Source organism: Eschrichtius robustus, chromosome 2 (assembly GCF_028021215.1).
Source record: "Eschrichtius robustus isolate mEscRob2 chromosome 2, mEscRob2.pri, whole genome shotgun sequence".
NCBI lineage: Eukaryota > Metazoa > Chordata > Mammalia > Artiodactyla > Eschrichtiidae > Eschrichtius > Eschrichtius robustus.
In genome coordinates, this window is record NC_090825.1 from 91,022,059 (window position 1) to 91,045,392 (window position 23,334).

The window sequence follows — 23,334 nt, forward strand, 5'->3', positions numbered from 1 at the left end:
CAGGGGGTGTTGAAAATCAGCAGCTGCAGCAGCACATGATTTAATCCTTGTAGAGGTAGTTGACAAGTGCCAATTTGTTGTTGACACTGCCGTGGAACAAAAGCAACCAGGAAATTTTTTTTCAAACCTTAAAGCATTAATATTTCTTGTATCTCTTTCCTATTCCAGCCCCAGAGCATTATTGTATCACTTTTAGGGTCATTTAAAAGCCTTTTGTGTCTACAGCCTGTTCTTTTCCTTTTTTTAAGGAAGTTTTTAGCATTTTTGAACAATATTAACCAGGGTATCTGAAAGTCTTAATTGTCTTAGAACATCAAGGAGCTAACGCTTCTAAGAGTGTCTAGGTGTTCCCCTATTCAAAGCTATCCTCAGTAAGGGATTCAACCCCAAGATGTAACTGATGAGACTTAAATGCTAATATTTCCAGGAGTACTTTTTGTTTTTGTTATTTGACAGGTTACAAAGTCATAAACTTCTTGAATATGTAAATTCTCAGTTTAGTATCTCATAGATGATCACTTCGTTTTAGGATCAAAGGGAGATCTCAGGGCCTCTGAAAATATATGCCGCTCACTTCAAATGGTTTGGGAATTCTGCAACCGAGTCATTGCTGTCCAGCTGAAAGCAATATAAAATGAGAACTAAATTTTGCTGTTTTCATGCCTTCTTGGTAATTTTTAAAGTATTTTGAAAAGTACTGCCTTGACCGTGTGAAAATGACTAAAAAGAACGAAAAAGAAATGATGAATTTGTTTCAGTTCTATTAGAACTTGAATGTCTATAGGACCTGGCTGATACTCAGGTCTGTAGTAACCCAGGTGTGACCCTGATGGTCAACAGTAATTAATAAACATGAGAAATGGCCTTAAAACTTCCATGGAGCTTAACCACAGTAGTACAGCTCTCATCCCAGTCTTCAAAAAAAGGTGAAGGAAGGTGTTTAAATTTGAATGCAAATAGACACCAATCCCCCTCTTTGATTACCATTCAGCAAGAAGATTATATTGGACATAGTTTAAGATTTTAATGAAGTTGTCTTCCACACTTTTAGGGAAAAAAAGATAAATAAAGCTATATTTTCATGTTTTTTAGGCATTTTTCCTTTCTAGGGCTGGAATACCCTCATAAATACTTATATTTCTACACTTTGTTTTAGTTGGATTAATGTTTATGTGAAGACTTAGAAAATTGGAAATAGAAGACTAGGAAATGTTTACCTTACTTTTACAAATTCTTTCAGGAAAGGCACTGAACATCTACCACGGGCCAGGAGATTTCGTATATATTCTCATTTAATCCTTACAACAATAACACGGTAGGGTAGCAATTATTATCCACATCTTATCCGTGAAGAAATTGAAATAATCCTCACATAGGATAAGAGACTTTATAAAGGGCTCTAAATGGTAGGGCCAGAATTCAAATTGCATTTTTAAAAAAAGTACAACCAAGGATGTTCATTACAGAATGATTTATATTAGTAACAAAATGTAGGCAATTGTAAGTGTCTAACCATAGGATAGCCATTAATGACACGGGGCCATTAGGAAGCTCTGTTTTACTTTCTGCTTATGAACATTGGGTATTCATAAAACTTTATGGTATTTTCAGTGAACACTGTAAGAAACAAAATTGTATTTCCATATTTGAAATATATAAGGAAATATGCACAGTTTTAAAAACTGAAAGGAAATAAACCAAAATGATAATGATGATGTTACAATGGTAGATATGGTACTCACTCTTATTTTTCATATTTTACATTTTTTTTAAAAAGTGGCTGATACCTTTATAAAAATTTATAATATGTGTTTATTTTCTTCCAACCCTGGCAACATGAACATAAAAGAAAACTTGGGAGGCTAACATTATGTTCATTTTTTGTAAGCACCTGATATCAATTTCTTTTTTGCATGGATTTGACCATGCGGGTATTGAAGTCACCTCATTGGGGAATATGTGAATAGGAACCGAGCAAAGCTTTTCTTTTGAACTGTCCCTTGACTGGCACAAAGACAAAGCAGAAAATTCACAGTTGCATCCCTAGAATTCTCTGCTTACCAAGGATCTCACTTCTCCTTCTTTGGGAATGCATAGTATACTCCAGTTCTCACTCTTCTCTTTTCTAATTTTCATCATTTCATTCTCATTTAATCTCTTCTGTGGTTATGTTTGATACACAGCATGTATCACACAAATTAACAGCAAGGTGTGCTGGTTGAAGAAGAAGCTGTGAAAGCTCTATATCCTGTGAGGAATATCAGTACCTGCTGCAGTGGATTTAGAAAGTCAGTAACTTCACCAGAGATTTTGTTAATTATATTTCTTGGAACATTCCCCATTTATCCATGGGAGAGTGCAATCTTGAATAAGTGGTATAGTGACCCTTTGTGGCTCACAATTTAGAAATCACAAGCTATTATCTGTGTAGACTCTAGAAGATCTGGGTACTTAGCTCTGCCTGTGAGACAGGCATTCTCCACTCCATTGGTGTTGATAACATGACAAAAATTTCATACGGATTTGAATGGCAGGAGAAGTGACTAACCAAATCTAATCTCATCTAACCAGAGCTGTTAAACCAGGGATTTTTTCCTTTGAGCCCCCAACCTTTTGTATTCAAACACTAGTACCATCCCTTATGTATTTATTCAATAAATTTATATACCAGGTGTTGGTCAATAACGCTGGTGGTACTAATGTGTAAAAAATGGACAAGCCCTTGCTATCATAGAGCTTATGTTCTGGTGGGAGAAACAAATAATGAATTTGTAACTAAATGGTAACATAGATTTGTGTAAATTTTATAAAGGGATTAGAGTGATGATTATGATATGCGTATATGTGTATGTGTGTGTAGCTACTTTTGATGCAGTGACCTGGGAAGGCCTCTCATTTGTTTTCTGAGTGAAGTGAGAAGGTCTAGTGGAAGAGGGTGTGGCAAGTGTGAAGGCCTTGGAACCTGGTCTGGGAGTTGAGTGGCCTGTATAGAGAGAGAAAAATGACATTAGCTCAAAAGGGTGAGGCCAACCCATCCTGAGTTTTAAGGCCTTGGTAAAGAGTTTGCATTTACTCTTAGAACCATGGGATGCCAACATTTAAGTTGGAGAGTGACAGGATCTGATTTACATTTTAAAGACATCACCCTGGCTGCTGTATGCAGAGGGAGTGATTGCAAAGACTAAGAATCAAAGCAGGGAGACTAGTTAGGAAGTATTAAAATACTTCTGCAGCCTTTAAAGTAAGTCAGACCAAAATGGTGACATGGTATAATCAATTTCACGTGAAGAAGGGAGTGATCAAATATATCGAATGCTGCTGACAGAGTAAGATAAGATCAGAAAAGCAGTTAGTCTCCTCCAAGGAGACCACTGACTTCTATAAAAGCAGTTTTGGAGGAGTTCTTGGGATGATGCCAGATGGAATTTCACTGACAAATATACGGGGAAAGGGAGGAGGAAGTTGAGAAAATGCAGAGGCAGCTCTGGAGAGGTTTTCTGCTAAAGGGAGCAGAGCTACGCTTTGGAAGCAGGAAGAGGGGTGAGGGACTGAGGGGTGAGATCTTTTTAAAGATAAGAGGTATTAAATGAGGGTTACCCCCATATATTCTTAATGCCAGGGAGAGATACAGAGATGAAAGAAATAGCAGAGAGAGGTGTATAAAATATAATGTCCTTTCTACTTTATATATCATGTTCTCTTCCCTTTTTTCTCTCCCTCTGTTAAGCCAAACCTGTTTCTAGAGAAAGTCTGGCATCAGCCAGATCTTTTGTATAAACTTTGTTCAGCTTGTTATCTCTCCCAGGAATATTTTAAGCCTCCTTCATTCACTGTAAAGTAAAAGACTGTTCCCTGTGAAAGAAGTTCTAGCATCTGCAAGCAGGAAGTCTTATATTTTAGACTCTAAGAATGAAGGAGGAGAGGTTACCTCCTTTGGAAGAGCTGCTGTCTTCTGAACCTACCTGATTTACAGAGGTTTCAGGTTCTGAAAGACAAGTGTTTTTCTTTCTGGGTTGAGCTTCTGAGAGCCATTTTTGTCTTCTTAAATTCAGTTCCAATCCTTGGGATCCTCCTCCATTGGAAAGCTCTACTTTTCTCCTTTTTGCCTCCCAAATGTTTTAGAGTCTGCAGAGAGTAGGAAGTGGCTGTTACAGAACTACCAAAGAATACTGTTTCACAATTTTCAAAACCAAGCTTATCTGAGTGAAATGCTTATTAGTCTGTCTTCTCATACTGGTCAGAACCAGATTGGCATTATACTAGTCTTGTTAAATGTAAAATAGAATACTGGTTTCTCGACAGTTTACTTTTTCTGTCGGTCCCACCCCACCATGTCTATTGCTCATCACTGCCTCCACCTCTGAACCATCACCTCCTCTGTGTAGCTGCGCCTACCGTTCTCCTCTCCATTGAGTCCAAAGTCACTCGGAAATATCTGGGAGAAGAACATTCAAGACGAAAAACTATCAAGTACAAAGTGGAAAGGCTCAGAAGTGGAAATGATCTTGGCTTCTTGAAAGATCAATTCGATGATCAGTGAGCTGTAGTAAAAGGGGATGAATGGTAGGTGAGTTCAGTACAATGGACAGGGACACGATATTATTAGCATCTTTCTAAACCTGTTTATTCACCATCTCAGTAAATGGCAATATTATTCTACCCATTTCTCAGATGGAAAAACAAGCAGTCAACCTTTGAATTTCTCTTTCTCTTATACCCCATAACCAGTCCATCTTCAAATACTGTTGGTTCTTCCTTAAAAAAATGTTCATCTACTTCTCACTTACCTCCTTCATCACTAGCACCTGGGTCTAAGTCACCATCAACTCTCACCTGGATAACTGCCATAACTTCTTATTGAGTCTCTCTGATTTAACTCTTCCAATCATCCTCACATCCTCATCCCTACAAGAGTCAGAGTATCCTTCTTTTTTTTTTTTTGGTTGCACTGCTTGGCCTGTGGGATCTTAGTTCCCCAACCAGGGATTGAATCCGGGCCCTCAGCAGTGAGAGCACAGAGTCCTAACCATTGGACCACCAGGGAATTCCCAAGAGTGAGAGTATCCCTTTAAAAATTAACTGAGGTCATGTCATTCCTCTCTCAAAATCTTCCAAATGTGTCTGACCTCTCTGATACAAAAATATCAAGTCCTTACCATGTTCATCCTGGCTTCTGGTCATTAGGAGACTCTGTCATCATCTATTGTTTTCCTCCTCTGTCACTTTCCTCTGGCTAAACTGGCCTCTTTGTTGGAGGCATAAGGGAGGAGAAATGGTCTGGACATAGCAATGAGTAGCAAAAAGGACACCCTGTCCTCCTTCCAGGCCCTGTGGTACCTTTTCTACTGGCATGAAGACAAGTCACCACTTGGGAAGACCCTAAAGAAAGTAAGGTAGTCATGAGATGCCCAGGTTTCTGTTAGGTCAAGAAGATAAAGGAATAGTCAGACTTGGCTAAAATTCTGTAGTTGTTGGAGATATTAGCCTCAGGTAGGAAAACCACAGTATTTTTCTCAGTGTCCCACATTTGATTTTTGCATGTTCAAATAGCAGTTCCTAGCTTTCAAATCCTTGTAGGCTAAAACTGTCATTCTTGAATTTAACAAAGCTCCAGTTGTCAAGTCTTTTCACCAAGCATGTTAGTGCCAGCATGTACTTGTTGATATGTCAGAAAACAGGATGCTAAATTAAGCAGAAGCTATGCAGAAAAGAATTGTGAAAATTTAAAGATATTTGTCTGCTTATTTACCCACTAATAATTTACATTTTGCCTCTTTCCACAAAGGATTTGAGGAGCACAGTTCTGTACTTCACATCATGTTCTCTGGTCATTGTTAAAACCAAAAATGAGCCTAAGAAGCCAGAGAAATAGCAGAGAGAAAAAATAAGACTTATGGTCTCAATCTCTGCAAAGAAAATGAATTCTTTTTTTTTTCTTTTTTGCCACACTTCAAGGCATGCAGAGCTTCCCCAACCAGGTATCGAACCCGTGCCCCCTGCAGTGGAAGCATGGAGTCTTAACCACTAGACCACCAGGGAGTCCCCCTGCAAAGAAAATGAGATGAAGCTGAGCATTTTATGTGGAAATGCTGCTTTACTTGTCTGAATCCTAGAAGAAGTACAGCAGTAGTCTCTACTCGTTTAACAGTTGCTTAACAGTTAACTTGCTTAACAGTTATTTTCTAGGAAAACAACACTTATTCTGAATGGCAGTGCCAGTGCTCACACCCTATGCTGACCTACCCACATGTTTGGAAGGGGAAGTCAGAAGTAGGAAGGAAACAATAGCTCCTGGAACTAGAGAAATATTGAGAAGATATCAGATGAAATGGCTGTCAAGACGTACATCGGTGTGACCTCCAAGACATGACACCTTTGGAGGAACCACCCCCAAAGTCCGGCTGCCTAGGAACCTCTAGGCTTTGTTTCAAGAGATGACAAATGATTCTCAGCTAACCTCTCTGGGAAGGATTTTCTGACCTCAGCCTTGTCTTGTCCTTGGCTTCTCAGTCATTCATCTGCCTGCTTTTCTGTCCACTTCTCCCTCTCAACTTTACCGCCTGCTGGTTTCCTTGGTTGTCATTACTTTGGCTTCTAGTCCAGATTTTGTCACTCAGTTTACTCTCTGTGGATTGACGGTTTTTAATACCACATTTTTCTCTAACTTCCTTCTTCTTCGATTCTTCTCAGGCTCCACTTAAGTCATGACATGCATTCAACCTGTGCTCCAGCATTCGAGCAAGAAGGAGACCAGATTCACATTTTTCTTTCATTTAAATTATTACTACAATTTTGTTCTTTTTTTTCTATTTTCTGTTTTCAAATGTATAATGTTAAGTTTTCTGGAGTAGTGGTTCCCAAACTTTTGGGCTTTAGGAGCCCTTTTTGCTCTCCAACTTACTGAGAATCCCAAATAGCTATACACATTTACTATATTAGAGATTAAAGAATCTCAATATAATAGAGCAGGGGTCCCCAACCCCACGGCCGCGGACCAGTACCTGTCTGCGGCCTGTTAGGAATGGGGCCACACAGCAGGAGGTGAGCGGCAGGTGAGCAAGCCAAGTTTCACCTGCCGCTCCCCGTCACTCACATTACCGCCTGAACCATCTCCACTTCCCCACTCCCACATCCGTGGAAAAATTTTCTTCCACGAAACCAGTCCCTGGTGCCAAAGAGGTTGGGGACCACTGTAATAGAGATTAAAGAATTATTAAGTATTTATTAATTAATTAAAACTATAACAGTAATAAACCCAGTATATTTTAACATAAATAACATTTTTAGTGAAAAGTAACTATATTTTCCAAAATAAAAAAATACTTAGAAGAGTGGCATTGTTTTGTAAATCTCTTTATTATCTGGCTTAATAGAAGACAGTTGGATTCTCATCTGCTTCTACATTCAATATGTTGTTTTGTTTCAAGTATAGGAAAAAATCTAGCCTTACCCAGATGTGCAGTTGGAAAAGGGAGAACGTCATACATACCCTGAATGAGTCTTAGGGACCCGGAAGGGTCCTCTGATCACACTTTGAGAACCACTGATCTGGAGTATAGTGGGAAAATAATTACCCTTTTCAAAATTACCTTTAAAGAAAAATTAATTCTGAATTAAAAATAAATAACTACATTAGAAGATTGCTAGTCCAAATAATCTAGTATGTTTTGAATATTTCCAGAGTTTAGATAACTTTCAAAGAACTAAGTTTTGAAGGCATCCCAATATTTAATGTGTGACATAACATGATAAAAAATAAATTTGCTTAAAATTCTTATTTGTATTAAAAAGTTTGTTTACTGTGTCATATGAAAAAATTAAAGGATCTCTCTGACACTTATTTTATATGGATCAAAAACATACAAAAACAAGGGGGAAAACCTTATATTACATAAACGCTATATGTGTAGTGAGAAAAATAGGTTTGAATATTAACAAATCTTAATTTAGAGACACCCATGTTCTTAAAATCTTTTTAAGCATCATGCAGTAATGAAAAATATATTTATTTTGTATTAGTGAGTAAATCCTTATTGTCCTGTGGAAGAGAAGATTGTGATAAAAAATAATCTGTATTCACTAATTTGTACGGAAACACAAAAGACCCCGAATAGCCAAAGCAATCTGGAGAAAGAAAAACGGAGCTGGAGGAATCAGGCTCCCTGACTTCAGACTGTACTACAAAGCTACAGTAATCAAGACAGTATGGTACCAGCACAAAAACAGAAATATAGATCAATGGAACAGGATAGAAAGCCCAGAGATAAACCCACACACATATGGTCACCTTATCTTTGATAAAGGAGACAAGACTATACAATGGAGAAAAGACAGCCTCTTCAATAAGTGCTGGGAAAACTGGACAGCTACATGTAACACTCCCTAACACCATACACAAAAATAAACTCAAAATGGATTAAAGACCTAAATGTAAGGCCAGACACTATCAAACTCTTAGAGGAAAACAAAGGCAGAACACTCTATGACGTAAATCACAGCAAGATCCTTTTTGACCCACCTCCTAGAGAAATGGAAATAAAAACAAAAATAAACAAATGGGACCTAATGAAACTTAAAAGCTTTTGCACAGCAAAGGGAACCATAAACAAGACAAAAAGACAACCCTCAGAATGGGAGAAAATATTTGCAAATGAAGCAACTGACAAAGGATTAATCTCCAAAATTTACAAGCAGCTCATGCAGCTCAATTTAAGAAAAACAAACAACCCAATCCAAAAGTGGGCAGAAGACCTAAATAAACATTTCTCCAAAGAAGATATACAGATAGCCAACAAACACATGAAAGAATGCTCAACACCTAACTAATCATTAGAGAAATGCAAATCAAAACTACATTGAGATATCATCTCACACCAGTCAGAATGGCCATCATCAAAAAATCTACAAACAATAAATGCTGGAGAGGGTGTGGAGAAAAGGGAACCCCCTTGCACTGCAGGTGGGAATGTAAATTGGTGCAGCCACTATGGAGAACAGTATGGAGGTTCCTTAAAAAACTAAAAATAGAACTACCATATGACCCAGCAATCCCACTACTGGGCATATACCCTGAGAAAACCATAATTCAAAAAGAGTCATGTACCACAATGTTCATTGCAGCTCTGTCTATACTAGCCAGGACATGGAAGCAACCTAAGTGCCCATCGACAGATGAATGGATAAAGAAGATGTGGCACATATATACAATGGAATATTACTCAGCCGTAAAAAGGAATGAAATTGAGTTATTTGTAGTGAGGTGGATGGACCTAGAGTCTGTCATACAGAGTGAAGTAAGTCAGAAAGAGAAAAACAAATACCGTATGCTAACACATATATATGGAATCTAAAAAAAAAAAAACAAGGTCATGAAGAACCTAGGGGCAAGACGGGAATAAAGACGCAAACCTACTAGAGAATGGACTTGAGGATACGGGGAGGGGGAAGGGTAAGCTGGGACAAAGTGAGAGAGTGGCATGGACATATATACACTACCAAATATAAAATAGATAGCTAGTGGGAAGCAGCCACATAGCACAGGGAGATCAGCTCTGTGCTTTGTGACCACCTACAGGGGTGGGATAGGGAAGGTGGGAGGGAGAGAGATGCAAGAGGGAAGAGATATGGGGATATATGTATATGTATAGCTGATTCACTTTGTTATAAAGCAGAAACTAACACACCATTGTAAAGCAATTATGCTCCAATAAAAACGTTAAAAAAAAAATCTGTGTTCACGGAATGATTCCTCTTATATGAGGCATCTAAAATAGTCAGACTCATACAAGTAGAGAGTAGGATTGTACTTCCTAAGGGATAGGTGGAGGGGGAGATGGAGATTTGTTGTTCAATGGGTATCACGTTACAGTTATACAGAATGAGTAAGTTCCAGAGATCTACTGTACAACATGATGCCTAGAGTTAATAATAAATTATTGTTCACTTAAAAATTTGTTGAGGGTAGATTTCACATTAAGTGTGCTAACCCCCCCCACACACACACACACCCCACATACACACACACACAACAAAGGGACACAGGAGACTTTTGGAGGTGATGGATATGTTCATTACCTTGATTGTGGTGATGGTAACATGAATCTATACACGTGTCCAAACTCACCACATTGTATACATTAATTACGTGTGGGTTTTTGTATACCAATTATACCTCAGCAAAGCTAGAAAAAAATTTAAAATTTTTAAAATAATTAAAAAATTATCATCTATATCCAAATTTTCCTCAACAGCATCTACAGAACTGAAATGGAGTGTGAGCCAAGAACTCTTTGGAAGAGATCTGTCAGTGTCATCTGCCTGTTTTAGCAATGCCCCTCTTTCTCAGAGCTCTCTCTTTTGATACAAGTAGAATGACTCTTGCTCAATAGCAAATTTTCATGAAATATGTGATTTTTTAACTAGATAAAAGAACTTTTATAGCATTTTCCTCTAATACTACATTACCCACAGACCATGCTGTCAGTATCCCATGTGTTGGGCTGTCTGATATCACTGAGTGGCCATCAGCAGCCCACATATCACACTAGCATCACCTGTGCACACTTTAACAAGTCTTTCTTCATTTTATATTAACAATAGTGTGACTTTTTTGTTTTTTTAATAAATTTATTTATTTATTTATTTATTTATTTATGGCTGCGTTGGGTCTTCATTGCTGCGCGCGGGCTTTCTCTAGTTGTGGCGAGCAGGGGCTACTCTTCGTTGCGGTGCGCGGGCTTCTCATTGCGGTGGCTTCTCTTGTTGCGGAGCACAGGCTCTCGGCACACAGGCTTCGGTAGTTGTGGCATGCGGGCTCAGTAGTTGTGGCACCTGGGCTTAGTTGCTCCTCGACTTGCGGGATCTTACCGGACCAGGGATCGAACCCGTGTCCCCTGCATTGGCAGGTGGATTCTTAACCACTGCGCCACCAGGGAAGTCCAATAGCATGACTTGTAATGGCTAATGATTTCAAAGTCTTTTAGAGTTAGCCCACTGTTTGAATGATAGCAGTATTTTGACTCACAGAAAAATGATCTTCCACTGAACAATGGAATTTTTAAAACAAAACTTGTTTACAACTTATGTTCTTCTATCTTCTTGTGGCATCTTCTAGAGGAGTCTTATGCCCCAAATTAGATTTTAATCTTCCTCTGAAAAAGATGATATTTTGTTTGTTTTTTCATATGCCCAGCATTGTTTAACATGAGGCTGAGCACATTAAAAACTATATTAGACCCTTACTATGTACTATACATTCATTACGTATACATTCAAGAGAGATCCTTGACTCCCCAGTTCCATGGAACACATTTTCTCTTTTTTAAATAGATCAGATTTTTAGGCTTTCCTCTACTCAGACATTTGGAGAATATGATGAATGTTGTAGATCCTCTTCCCTCCCAGAAAACACATAGATCTGAGGAACTGCTTTATCCAAATCTCTACTCCAACCTTTCATATTGAGTCATCATTTCCTTAGACCCCTTTATTTTCCTTCAGCTTACATCACTGATAGCATCAAGCAACTCCGGATAACTTAAGTAGAAAAGGAGATTCAGTAGCTCACATAATAAGACAGCTCAAAGGGCAAACTAGCTTATGCATAACTGAATCCAGTGGATTACATGGTCAGCAGTACTCATTCTTCATCTCTAGCAATGTTTTTTTCTGTGTTGGCTCCATTTTCAGTGAAGTGATCTCCATATGGTATCAAAAATGGTCCCTGGTAGTGGCAGACTCTATACTCTTGCTCTCACAATTTCAGAGGAAAAGAGAATACCTCTTTCTTGATTATTTGAGCAAAATTTGGGGGGAGGACCCAGATCGTAATGACTTAGACCTGGTGGATATCCCTGACTCAAGTCACTTTGGCCAGAGAATAGAGTACTCTGATTGGTTAGGCTGGGTTATGTGCTCACTTCTGTGGGAAAAAGGCAAGCGAAGTGATTGACAGCTCCAATGGGTTTGGATCAAGGATCCAAAAAAGAAAGGAAGAGAAGGAGGAGGAATAGGTTGAGATGTAGTTGTGCCTTTGTGGTGATAGCAATAATTTTTGATAGCAAAGGGGCCACACAAGCGGTCTGACAAGTTGTGACCCATATTTGTAACTAGTTCTCTTTATGTCTGAAACAGAGAGGAAAGACATGCAGCTGGACAAAAAAGGGAGGAAGGCAACACTTAGAAATTAACCTCTGCCATTGACCTGATTCATCCAGGTGGTTATTGCTGTTTCTGACTCTCTGCTACAATGAAGATATTTCTAAGGTGGGAGTATCTTTCAGTTTCTCTCATTTTGCCTTTTAGGTGGACAAAAAAATCGTAAGAACTGAGATAGGAGTTCTTCTTCGCCTCTCACATCCAAACATTGTAAGTGGTTTTTAGCCTGTTTTTTCAAATAATCTCCAATGTTACAGGATGAGATTTTTGTTCTTTACTGTCCATTCTGATGATGAGAAAGGGACTCTTCCACCTCCAGTAAGTAGCCACGTTGGCCTAGCTCTTGTCCTCATCTGATCCCGTTTTTCAATTCTTTTTAACTGAATAAATCTTAAGAATTATACCCCTTGAAAGAGTTTCAAAATGGGCAGTTCAGCAATATATACCATTGATGTTTTCATGCATAAGAGGATAACTAAAATTGGAGAGTTTTTTTCACTCTAATAAGACACAGGCTTTTTTCTTTTGTGGGCCTATCTTACTAATATGCCATTGCTGAAAACGCCTGTGAAGAAAATGCATTGCTTTCCATAGTCATTTCAGTCTCCTATGAGAGAGTATTTGCATCAGAGACAATGTGAAGATTCAAATAAATAATGTACTTGAATGGGGAAAATAAAACGTCCTCCCAAGCTCTGCTCTAGGCTATGTCCAGACAAAGGCACTGAGGGAAAGAAGGGCTGGGGAAAAGCTTTCTTGAGCCAATGAAGTGAAAAGAACAAAATCATTTTCCAGGCCATAACTTGTTTCTATAAATTGAGTCACTTACTTAAAATATTTTACTCATTTCTCTGAGAAAGTTGTGGTGTTCCCGAGGATGACCTGCAATGCTTAGGCTCAAGGCAAAGTGCTTAAAACTTGTATATTAGTTAGCAATGCATTCAGCTGTAAATAACAGAAAACTTGAATATGGTGGTCTAAACAAATATTTTTCTTATGTTGTAAGAAATCAGAAGGCAGGCAGTTGTTAACACTCGTTCAGTTCCTCAGTGATGCCATCCAGGACCCAGACACCTTCCATCCATTGGTTTGCCCATCTTCAGTGCACTGGCTTTCACCTTCATGCTTTTCCCTCATGGTCCTAAAATGGCTGCTCCACAGTGTTCACAAGTCTTCAGGTCTATATTCAAGACAGAAAGTAGTGGAAAGGCTTAACAAGCAGAGTCTGATGAGAAGTGTAAAAGCTTTTTGCAGAATTTCCAGCTGCGGTAGAATTCTCTTCAGTTTGTGGCCACAAGATCTGGTCACAAGATCACCCTAAACTGCATGGAGACTGGAAAATTAGGGAGTAGGGTTATCATAAGTGGCTTAGACCAAACATAATCCATAATTTAAGGCTAGGTACCTTGCTTCCCTAAACAAATCAGGGTTCTGTTTGCAGTAAAGTAGGGGGAGAAGGGCTTTGGGTAAGCAATTAACAAAAGTTACCATATATAATCACCACTTTTACATTATCCATCTTATTTCTTTCAAAGAGAAGTCAATATGGAATTTTCCTCAAATATAGATCAGTCCTGGTCACTAGATTCTCAGAAGGAAAATATCCAAACTTGGATGGATTATCTGAATGTGATGAAAACCCTGTTATGGTGAATCAAATCACTATCACTGTTACTTTTCTGAGTATCCTTTCATCTACCAGCAACTTTTTAGCTGTTAAGGGATTCCCTTTCCCTACAGACAGACTTTAACCTGGTCCTGTTCTGTCTCAGACCCCTAATTGAAGTCCCTTTCTAGGAGAAAGAGGCATTTGCATCTCTACCAACCATGATGCTTTCAAACAGTTTAGGAAGTTTTGTTTGCTTCTGTTTGTTTTTTGTTTGTTTGTTTTTTGTTTGTTTTTTAATTCTGTTGAAATGCAGAAATTGGGATGATTTGGCAAAATTTAAGAAACATTTCTAGGGCAGGTATCTTTCAACTATCAAAATGAAAAATATAAAAACTCAAAAGGACCTTTGAAGAAATGAGGTAACTGATAAAAACAACCAGAGAGTGACAAATGACTGCCTGGTACTAGAATAAGGAAGCTTTTTTAACCATGATCCAACATATTGCTATTACAGAGAGTGCTGTTGTAGCCATAATTTTAACTATTTCCTAGAAAGTTGAAAATAAAGAATTTGTGATTTTTTTTATATCTTTTCCCAGATAAAACTTAAAGAGATATTTGAAACCCCTATAGAAATCAGTCTGGTCCTAGAACTCGTCACAGGAGGAGAGCTGTTTGACAGGTGAGTAGGTCCTGGCAATGTAACCACAGTAAGGTTTTGCTTCCAGTCACCAAAAATAACCAAAAGGAAATTTCTCCTGAAATTTTTCATTATGACATATTATGCCAGTTGATAACTTCTACTAAAATAGATCTTAAAAGGAGTGTAGAATGGAAAGAGAGTGGTATTTGGTAAGATGTGGGTAGACGAAAATTTGGGAAGCTTAGTGAACAAAAATAGAAACATGGTACTATTTACTTCTGCAAACATTTACTTCTAGATAAAAAGCAGAATTTCTAAAGTCATACTAAGTCTAAACTAAATAGTAAGATTTATGAGAATATTTTGTGAGAAAATATTCAATGAGAATTATAGAAAGTTAAACATGTATTATAATAGTATTCTTTATTATGATCCAAAAGCCATAAAAATCAATTCTCTCCAAATGATTGTTTCTAGGCCTACTTTCTTTGTTAGGCTGTGTAAAGAGTTCCAAGTTGCAGAGAAAAACATGTTCTGTTATATCCAATTATAACCAATTTTAGTTGTCTGTTCATATGTTCATCACTCAAGGCAGAGGTTTGAGCATGGCAGGGAGTATTTCTGGAAATCTGGTAGCGCATAATATAGGTACACTATTTGTACAAGAGACACACACTTTAAGCTTCCATAGCTTTCCTACCCTCCTCATCTTCTCAGAATTCCCTCTTTGCCCTGATGGGCTCTTGGGAGCTCTTTGCTGTGCTGAACAGGGTAATTAAGCAAGAATGGAATTGGAAGAAGACAAAGAGACTGAGTAGGTATATATCAGAAATGGTAAGAAACTGCAGTTTCTGTGATGTAAAGGTCTTGTTGGTTGAAGAAAGGGTTAAGAGAGAAGTGGACTGAAGACAGAAGACAGAAGAGAGGTTGATGAACTGCTAATGTAGCATGAGTGCCTGGAGCACAGTAAATTCTCAATAAATATTTGCTGCATGAATGAGTGAGTGAGCAACTGCTACAGTGAATGGACTCTGAGGAGAAAGATACCTAAGGGTTTAGAATGTGTTAGGAGAAGAGCGTGCCTCCCCTTCTTCCCCACCCCTACTCCACCCAGTTAAATTTACTGCCTCTTCAAGAGCTTCCAAAAGTCTTCGTATTGGTTTTCAAAGTTCCTGTCTGCTTTTAATGTTACCCAGTGCAGAGTTGGATCTTCAGATAGGAAGAAGCAAAACGGCCTTGATTGGAGCTACATATGTATCTTCAACATTTTGTTCAGTTGTATATTAAAGTTTCCTTAGAGCAAGTTACGTGAATTTATCAGATTTTAAAAATTGTAGCATTTAAACTATATTCATTCTTTACAAATAAATGAATCACCTGAGGGAAGTAAAGATAGGTAGCCTAGACATATATTGATACTTCTTGTGGTATTTGGCTCATAGTCAGTTGGACTCATGGTTTTAAATCCTGACTTAAGGAACAAATAACTAACATAGAGCGGTTTGCTTAACTTCTCTGAACCTCAGAACAAATTTGAAGCTGTACTATGATCCTAAGGAAGCTGAGACACTCTGATCCACTATAAGGATAGCCTTATCCTAAAACTATCATGTTCCCATATGCTTAGTCAAGACTCTTCTGGACTAGTTTATTTGAATGTTGCCTAAATTTGCCAGTAATTGGTCCTTTTTCAACACCTTTTTAGCTGACTCTTTCATGGACATATTCCTTCTTTACGTACATTAACAGAGTCAAATTATAGTTAGATCCTGATGGCTTTGGAGCCGTGAGATCTTCCTAAGGAAGACTTACATATTTCTCTGCTAATTATGGTCTAACAGAGAAAAATCTCCTGTTCTTTGTAAATAATTGCAGGACAGGAATTTCACAATGAAGTTGTCATCTACCAATGGCACTTAACTATTTACCTTCTAACCTCTGTTTGTCTGAATCATTTTGGAATCAGGAGTCTCTTTCCTTCCCTTCTCCCCAGCCTTTCTGGTTCTCTCATCTTGCAGTCTAGTTGATTTTGATGGAATAGAGTTAATTCAGCTATAGATAAGAGTGGAAAACTAAATGCTGTTGATAAATTTCATTTACAGTGATAAATGGATGAAATATTTGGATTTAACAGAGGACATCTAAAGAATGGCAGACAGCCAGTAGAGCACTCAACTACTCTATAAACTCTTAGTGGTCGTGGATAATAGGCTTTTTTCCCCCTGAATGTTGTTGTCCACATATCTGTTGCCATTAAGTTACTTAATTCTACAGTTATCTTTAAATTTGTATCAAACTGAAAACATATCCTGCATTATTATCCATTTATTGCTTTCTTTCTTGAGAGTTAAAAATCATAATATGGTCTCTTTTTCCTGTACTTAGGTCAAAAACCAAACATATTTAATTGTAATGATAGAAATTCATTTCTGGTCTAATGATGACTCTAATAGTATCTAATGAATGAACTAATGGAGCAACTGATGAAGAGATAATTATGTTAGTCCACTGTAGTCAAAATGGTTGTATTTTATTAACAAAAGATCTGTTCTACGGTGCTCCTAAAAACCGAAACATGGTAAATCCAAGTGGAATCTGCTGTTTCATGTAGAGTATGAATAGTAAATTGCATAGGACAATGGATTACAATTTTAGGGATTAAAATCAGTGATATTTTGTGTCCAAGAAAATCCCCCCAAAAAATTTCCACAAAATTACGATATCATGGAAAAACCTCCAGAACGTTTTCTGTTCCGTCTTTCTCAATCTAGTCACAATTCTTATAAATTTATTGAACTTTTTAAGTGGACAAGTTCTGAGGTTGTTTAAGAGTAAATTTTCAAGTATTTTTTTTCCAGAAAATGATTGTATTTTAAGATAACTAATTTAGCAGTGTCCTTCTGGTCTTCTAATTAAATTTTTTTAAAGGTTTTTTTTTTTTTTTCTGATTTTTGTCTAACTCCAGTATCAGAATATCTTGTGAATTTTTAATTGTCTTTTTTTTTCTGTTTTCTCCTTGTGTTTTTGCTTGCTAGATTATGTTTGTTCAAATGCTAAACATTATGTATAAAAGGTTTTAGAATTTGAGGCTTTAAATGTTGTTGCCTTCCAAAAGAGCAGATTTTATTTTGCTCCAGCAGGCAGTTAAGGTAAGGAACAGATCACTTTAATCTAATCAGGCAGTGGACTGATTCAAAGCTGGGCTTCCTGAGGGTGGATCTATTTCTTGTCAACTGTTGCTCATAGGGTTTTGCTCTTTAAGGGTCCCAATTTTAGCCAGGGGATTTTGCCAGGGCCCCCCTTCCTTGACAGACAGACCCTAAATGCTAGCTTCTGTTCCCTCTACCCTGTGAGATGGCCCATCAGCTACTGATTTAGAATCAGTAAATGCCTTTAAAGGGAAAGCATAGGCATCAGATATCAGGTTTGCTTTTCTGGGTTTTTCTTCTCTTCTAGATCTTGGCTCCTAAAGCCTTAACTTCCTTGGTAACTCTGAGATGTCTTCAAATATACTTTAAAATGTATTTTATTTAGCTTGTTTTCATTGTTCTTGCCTGTACGCTTGTCTACCCCACCATTACTGAGAGCAAAAATTCAGTACATGTGGTTTTACAAGTTCTTTCACAGACACTAGTGTGTCTTCCTCTTTTATGTCAACCCTTTGGGGCAAGCAGATGAAGAGCATTGTCCCCACTATACAGATGTGGAAACTGAGAATGAGTCAAGGTAAATGATCTTCCCCAAATAGGCAGCTGGTGTGTCTTTTCATCCAACTCTTCCTCCTCATATGACCTCACTGTCTTTCTTATTAAATCCAGTTATCCCCTTTTAAATCATTTCCAAGGGAATAAACTATTGTTTATTGTGTTTATGGAGAATCCCTGATGTATTGGTTGGTCCTATGCAAAACTGTGTATGTATTTAACTCACTCAGTCACCCTTCATGTTTTTCTAAGGCATTATCCCCATTTTTTTCAAGAACACCAACTGTAGAAATTGATAAGTCATAAAGTCAGGCCTGAAACTCACATCTGTCTGACTACAAACTTTTTTTTTTTCATTTCCCAAAAGTGAAAATATTCTCTTTCCAAACAACAAGTCATCAACATGCAGGAGAAGTAGTGCTTATGTTTGCGGATTATGAATTTACCCCATTAATTACCTGACAGAGTCCTAGTATATCAGTCCTAATAGTCATTTCTACTTCAGCATTCCTGGGTCTCTTACTGTTGGTGGAAGTAAATGGAATTTTCAGGACATTGTCATTAGGAAAAGATTCTAGAAATGGAACTTAGGTCTTTTCTCCAGTCTCCATGGAGTTGTGTCATGGTTGGTATTCTCGTTAACCAAAATCAGAACACATCTGAATTTGTGAAGACTATTGTGTCAAAAATTAGTCATTAATGTAATTGTCTAAAGTGAAGACCTATAAAATCTTATTGTCTAAAAGGATAATTGGTCACTATAATGAGGGCCATTTGTGAGTGCCTTTTGGGGTCCTTGCAGTGGCAGGGCATTTTACTAACCATGATCTCATTTAATCCTCACAGAAACACATATACAAGGTAGGCCTTGATATATATACATTTTGTAGACCAGATAACTGAGGATCAGAGTGTTCCGTTAACTACCATTAGGTCACTCAGTTTACATTGGATCTAATAATTACAACAACAATAATTAAATGAAACTGGACTCAAGTATGTTGGATTCCAAACATGATTTTTCTACCATGCCATGCTGCTGCTATGTAAGCAAATGCCAGTACTCTTAATACGTAAAAATAAAACTTCAAATTATGTTGGCTTAACTTAAACGTTAATATATATATATATATATATATATATATATATATATATATACACTTGTTTTTCAACCATGGATATCTTAAATACATCTTCCCTTATGCAGTTTTATCTGGCTACATATGAAGAAAACATATACTTAGATTTGGACTAGATTTAAAGTCTACTTTTCCCAGAAGCTTGGCTCTAAAGGGAAAAATAAAAGTGAGGTAGTAGAAAGGGACACAGGATAAATGGAGGCTTATTTATTATCTTAAGCTGGCACACTGGTAACACATTAATTTGCTGATGGGAAGGAGGCTACAGGATGGGGAAGCAGGAGAGATCTGTGTGTGAGAGGGACTTTTATTTGGAACATCCCAGAGAAGACACTGAAGGAATAAGATCTAGAGCCACTTAAAAGGATTTGTTTTAAAAAAAGTTTCCCTCTTCCTCAGAAGCATAGTCAAGCTGCAGAAGAATCAAAGGACCTACAATAGTCGCAACAATTTTGAAAAAGAGGACTTAATATCAGGGCTGGGATATAATTCTAGCCTACTTACAAACTAACAAGTTAGCCTTGTACACCTTCATGGATGTTGGGAAAAGATATGAGACTCCTGGTCAGAGTCCCATGGGGGCATCACAACAGGCTCAAATGGATGCCTGCAGACAGAGTAGGGTGTGTTCAAGGAGAGGAAATAACTTATATTGTCCATAAACAGGCAAATGAACAAATAAAATGTACAATGGAATATCATTCACCAATGAAAAGGAATGTTCTTTTGATATATACTGTAACATGGATGAACCTCAAAAGCATTATGCTAAGTTTAAAAAAAAAAAAAAAACCAGACAGGAAAGACTACATATTTTATGAATCCATTTATCTGGAATTTCCAGAAGGGGCAAACCTATAGAGACAGAAAGCAAAGCAGTGGTTGCCTAGGGCTGGGAATGGGATTGTGTTGGGGGAGAGGAGAGTGTAAGAGGTTTAAGTAGCTCAGACTTGATAGGTTCTATTCTTTCAGTATTGTTGAAGAGAAATTGATCTCCTAACAATGGCTGGGAGAGAATGGAATAGAACACTTGAGGAAAGAAGTGGTAAAGTTTGGAAATGTGAGAACAGACAAGGGCAAGAATTTCCAGAAGCACTAAGGATCTGCCAGAAGCACTAAGGATCTGCCGAGGCCAGAGGCTGTGTGTTTTTGGAGAATCTGGTCTGTGTTAGTTTATATTGTTGGTTAAATCTCTCCATATCTTTAGTACAGTTTTTGACAGCATCTTTTTCCCTTGGTTTTTATCTTACTTTTTGGTTTTCTTTATCTTGATCCCTTTCTTGAGTTCCTCTTCCTCTTTTCATCCCTTAAATGTCTGCCTTTCCTAAAGTTCTTCATACATTCTCCATAGGTAAATTGGATGCTCTCCTGTGGCTTCAGTCACATTGGTGACTATTGTCTCAGCAGAGACGGAAACAGTATTTTCAACAATCTGCTAGACATTTTCACCTACAAGTCCCATAGGCACCTCTAAATCAATATGTCCTCAAATGAACTCAGCATCTTTCCCTCAACTCTCAGTCTTGCTTTTCCTCCCTACCTCTGTGAACTGACTTAATAGCTAAGCTAATCACTGATTTCTCCCTCTTCCTCTCACTTCTCCCTGCCCCCCTCCCCATAATTCTTTCTGTGAGCAGCTCTCAAATCCATTCCCTCTCCCCTTTCCCATTGCTTCTGTCCTTTTGAGCCTTCACCTTCTCTTTCCCATTGCAATAGACTCCTAACTGGCATTAGTTTCACTCTCTTCCATCCATCTATGTTTAAAGCACTCATTTGATCACAGATCAGCCCAGAAGCCTACTCACTACTTTTAGTTCAAGTAAATTCTTCTAAACATGGCAAACAAAACCCCTTATAGTCTGGCCTCATTCTACCATTTCAGATTCACTACCCACTTTATTCTCTTCTCACCACCGTGTTAACCAGAGGACGTTGTCTTCACCCTCAAGTAGCTCACGGTCTAGAAGAGGGAAAGTAAACTGTGATATGGACCCAAATATTACTTTCAATACTACCATCACCTCCAAAAAAGTGTACTAGGCTTATGGAGACAACCACACTATCACAAGATAAAAAAATAAAGGATGACAAGGGACTAAAAAAATAAAGATAAGAATCAGTAGTACACAAAAAACCTATCACAAGATACTTTGCATTTGCTAGAGACTGGTCAAAAATTTGGCTGTAAGGATTCATGTGGGGAAGATAAATGCTATAATTGGGGCATAAAAACAGTACATTGGTTACAAATTAAGGGGTCTTCTAAGCCAGAAATGACTTCAGGGAGCTAATAGAGCCTTTTGAGCTGAATCTTAAATGGGAAATAGAAAATTAGCAGGTGAAGGGTAGAGGGAAGGGCAAAGTGATGTCCAAGCAGAGCACACTGACGGGGGGATTAGATATGAGTATCTTCATGTCCATCTTAGAAGCTGTTCTAGACAGAAAGCAAGCAATTTTTAGATATTTGTCAGATGAATGATTGAATAAACTCTATGCTCTTGGGCAATTTATATATCTTTGGGTCAGGCTTTTCATTTACAGTATGAGAGAATTGGACTGGGAATCCCTTAGGCCCATTGCCAGGTCTACAATTTGATTTGGCCTCCTCTTTCTCCTATACTGTCAACTCCTTGGCCAGCACCCACAATGATCCACAATTCCCTCACTCTCTCCCTAGCTTCTCAAATTTAACAAGTGCTAGTAGTACCCTTTGAAACGGTTTTTTTAAAGCATATGAATTTAATACTCTTTGGGAGAGTTCTTAGAAAAAGCATCAATACAGACAAAGGTGACATGAATGTAATAAGAAAAAGCAGTGAATGAAGCTTATGTAGGAGTGGTAGATTTACACAGGGTACAGCGGAATTCATTTAAATACAGTTTTTTATGTAGCAGCATAATGATGTACTGGCAGCCCTTAAAACTTGGTTCCTGAAACTCATATTATTTGGGGCTTTTACCCTGTGTCATTCGATCCTTCAGTACACATTTTCACCAGACCAATGTCTTTCTCATATAAACTTACAGTCATCTAATAACATCTCCATTTAAGAAAAAGCTGCCATTGGTGGGGAGAGCAGTAGGGCTCTTAATCTTTGTGCCAGGAAGTCTGAGGGCCTCAGGATATGATTGGATTAGAACTCTTCAGCTGCATTGCCTGTGCTAACTGCTGGGCTGGAGATGAGCTCAATTCAATTTGCAGCAATTAAGGTGACAGAAGCAAATGTACAAAAGTCATATTTTAAAGCAGATCCTTGGAGAGAAATAGGCGTTGCCTGTGTTTTCTCATCCTACAAGTTTAAAATGATGAGAAGAAAAACAGTCCCAACTGTGGGAAAGAGCATGTGGGCCAACATCGCAAACAGTGGAAGTAAAAGGCATGGTCTTGGAGTGATAACGCCTATTGAGGCCAAAGAATCACAGCCTGAGAGTCGAAGGAAACACACCCCATTGTGATTCCTTCCCAGATCTCCAGATGTAGCTAGGCCTGTTAGTGACTGAGAGACCTGTAGGAACTGGGACACCAGGGCAGACTTTTGGGTCAGTGTTGTGATTAAAATCCTAGGAGAGATTTTGTTTTTAGCACAGCTTACAATGGAGCAACAGGAAATTGTGCAGCATAGCTAAAAACTACATGGCCCTGGTCCTTTGAAAATGATCTTAAAGCGCTGGTAGCATCTTAACTGCCTTCTTATTATGTAAGAAACATGAAAAGGAAGTTACTAAATCTGAAGAGAAATATAGCGATAAGTATGTTTAAATACAAAAGACAAAAATATCAACCAAAATTATTCTCTTATTTTTGCAGCTCTAAAACCCCTATAATGATTGGATGTATTGTTGCTTCTAAAAATTGAAGTACTAGTATATTTTGCATAAAGCTATAAACTCTTAACTGTGTATATGTGGTTCAACTTAATTGGCATTTTTTTTTAAATTTCAACTAAATTTTTTGTAGGAATTGTTATTTGTTGCCTCATGAAACAAATACTCTATTTTGCTGAATTGAATCACTTTGATTTTGTTCAAAATAAGTTTCTAAAATGATCCATGTTATTACAATAATATCTAGGAACTATGTAA

At 37.8% G+C, this 23,334-nt stretch overlaps 1 protein-coding gene across 1 annotated transcript in view; it reads left to right on the forward strand.

The window, feature by feature from the left end:
- Window positions 1-23,334, forward strand: part of CAMK4 (calcium/calmodulin dependent protein kinase IV) — a 213,599-nt gene that overhangs the window by 124,632 nt on the left and 65,633 nt on the right. Inside the window, exons 3-4 of the mRNA XM_068534083.1 lie at window positions 12,304-12,366; window positions 14,365-14,447. Coding sequence (XP_068390184.1) covers window positions 12,304-12,366; window positions 14,365-14,447 — 146 coding nt within the window. The remainder of the gene's footprint in view (window positions 1-12,303; window positions 12,367-14,364; window positions 14,448-23,334) is intronic.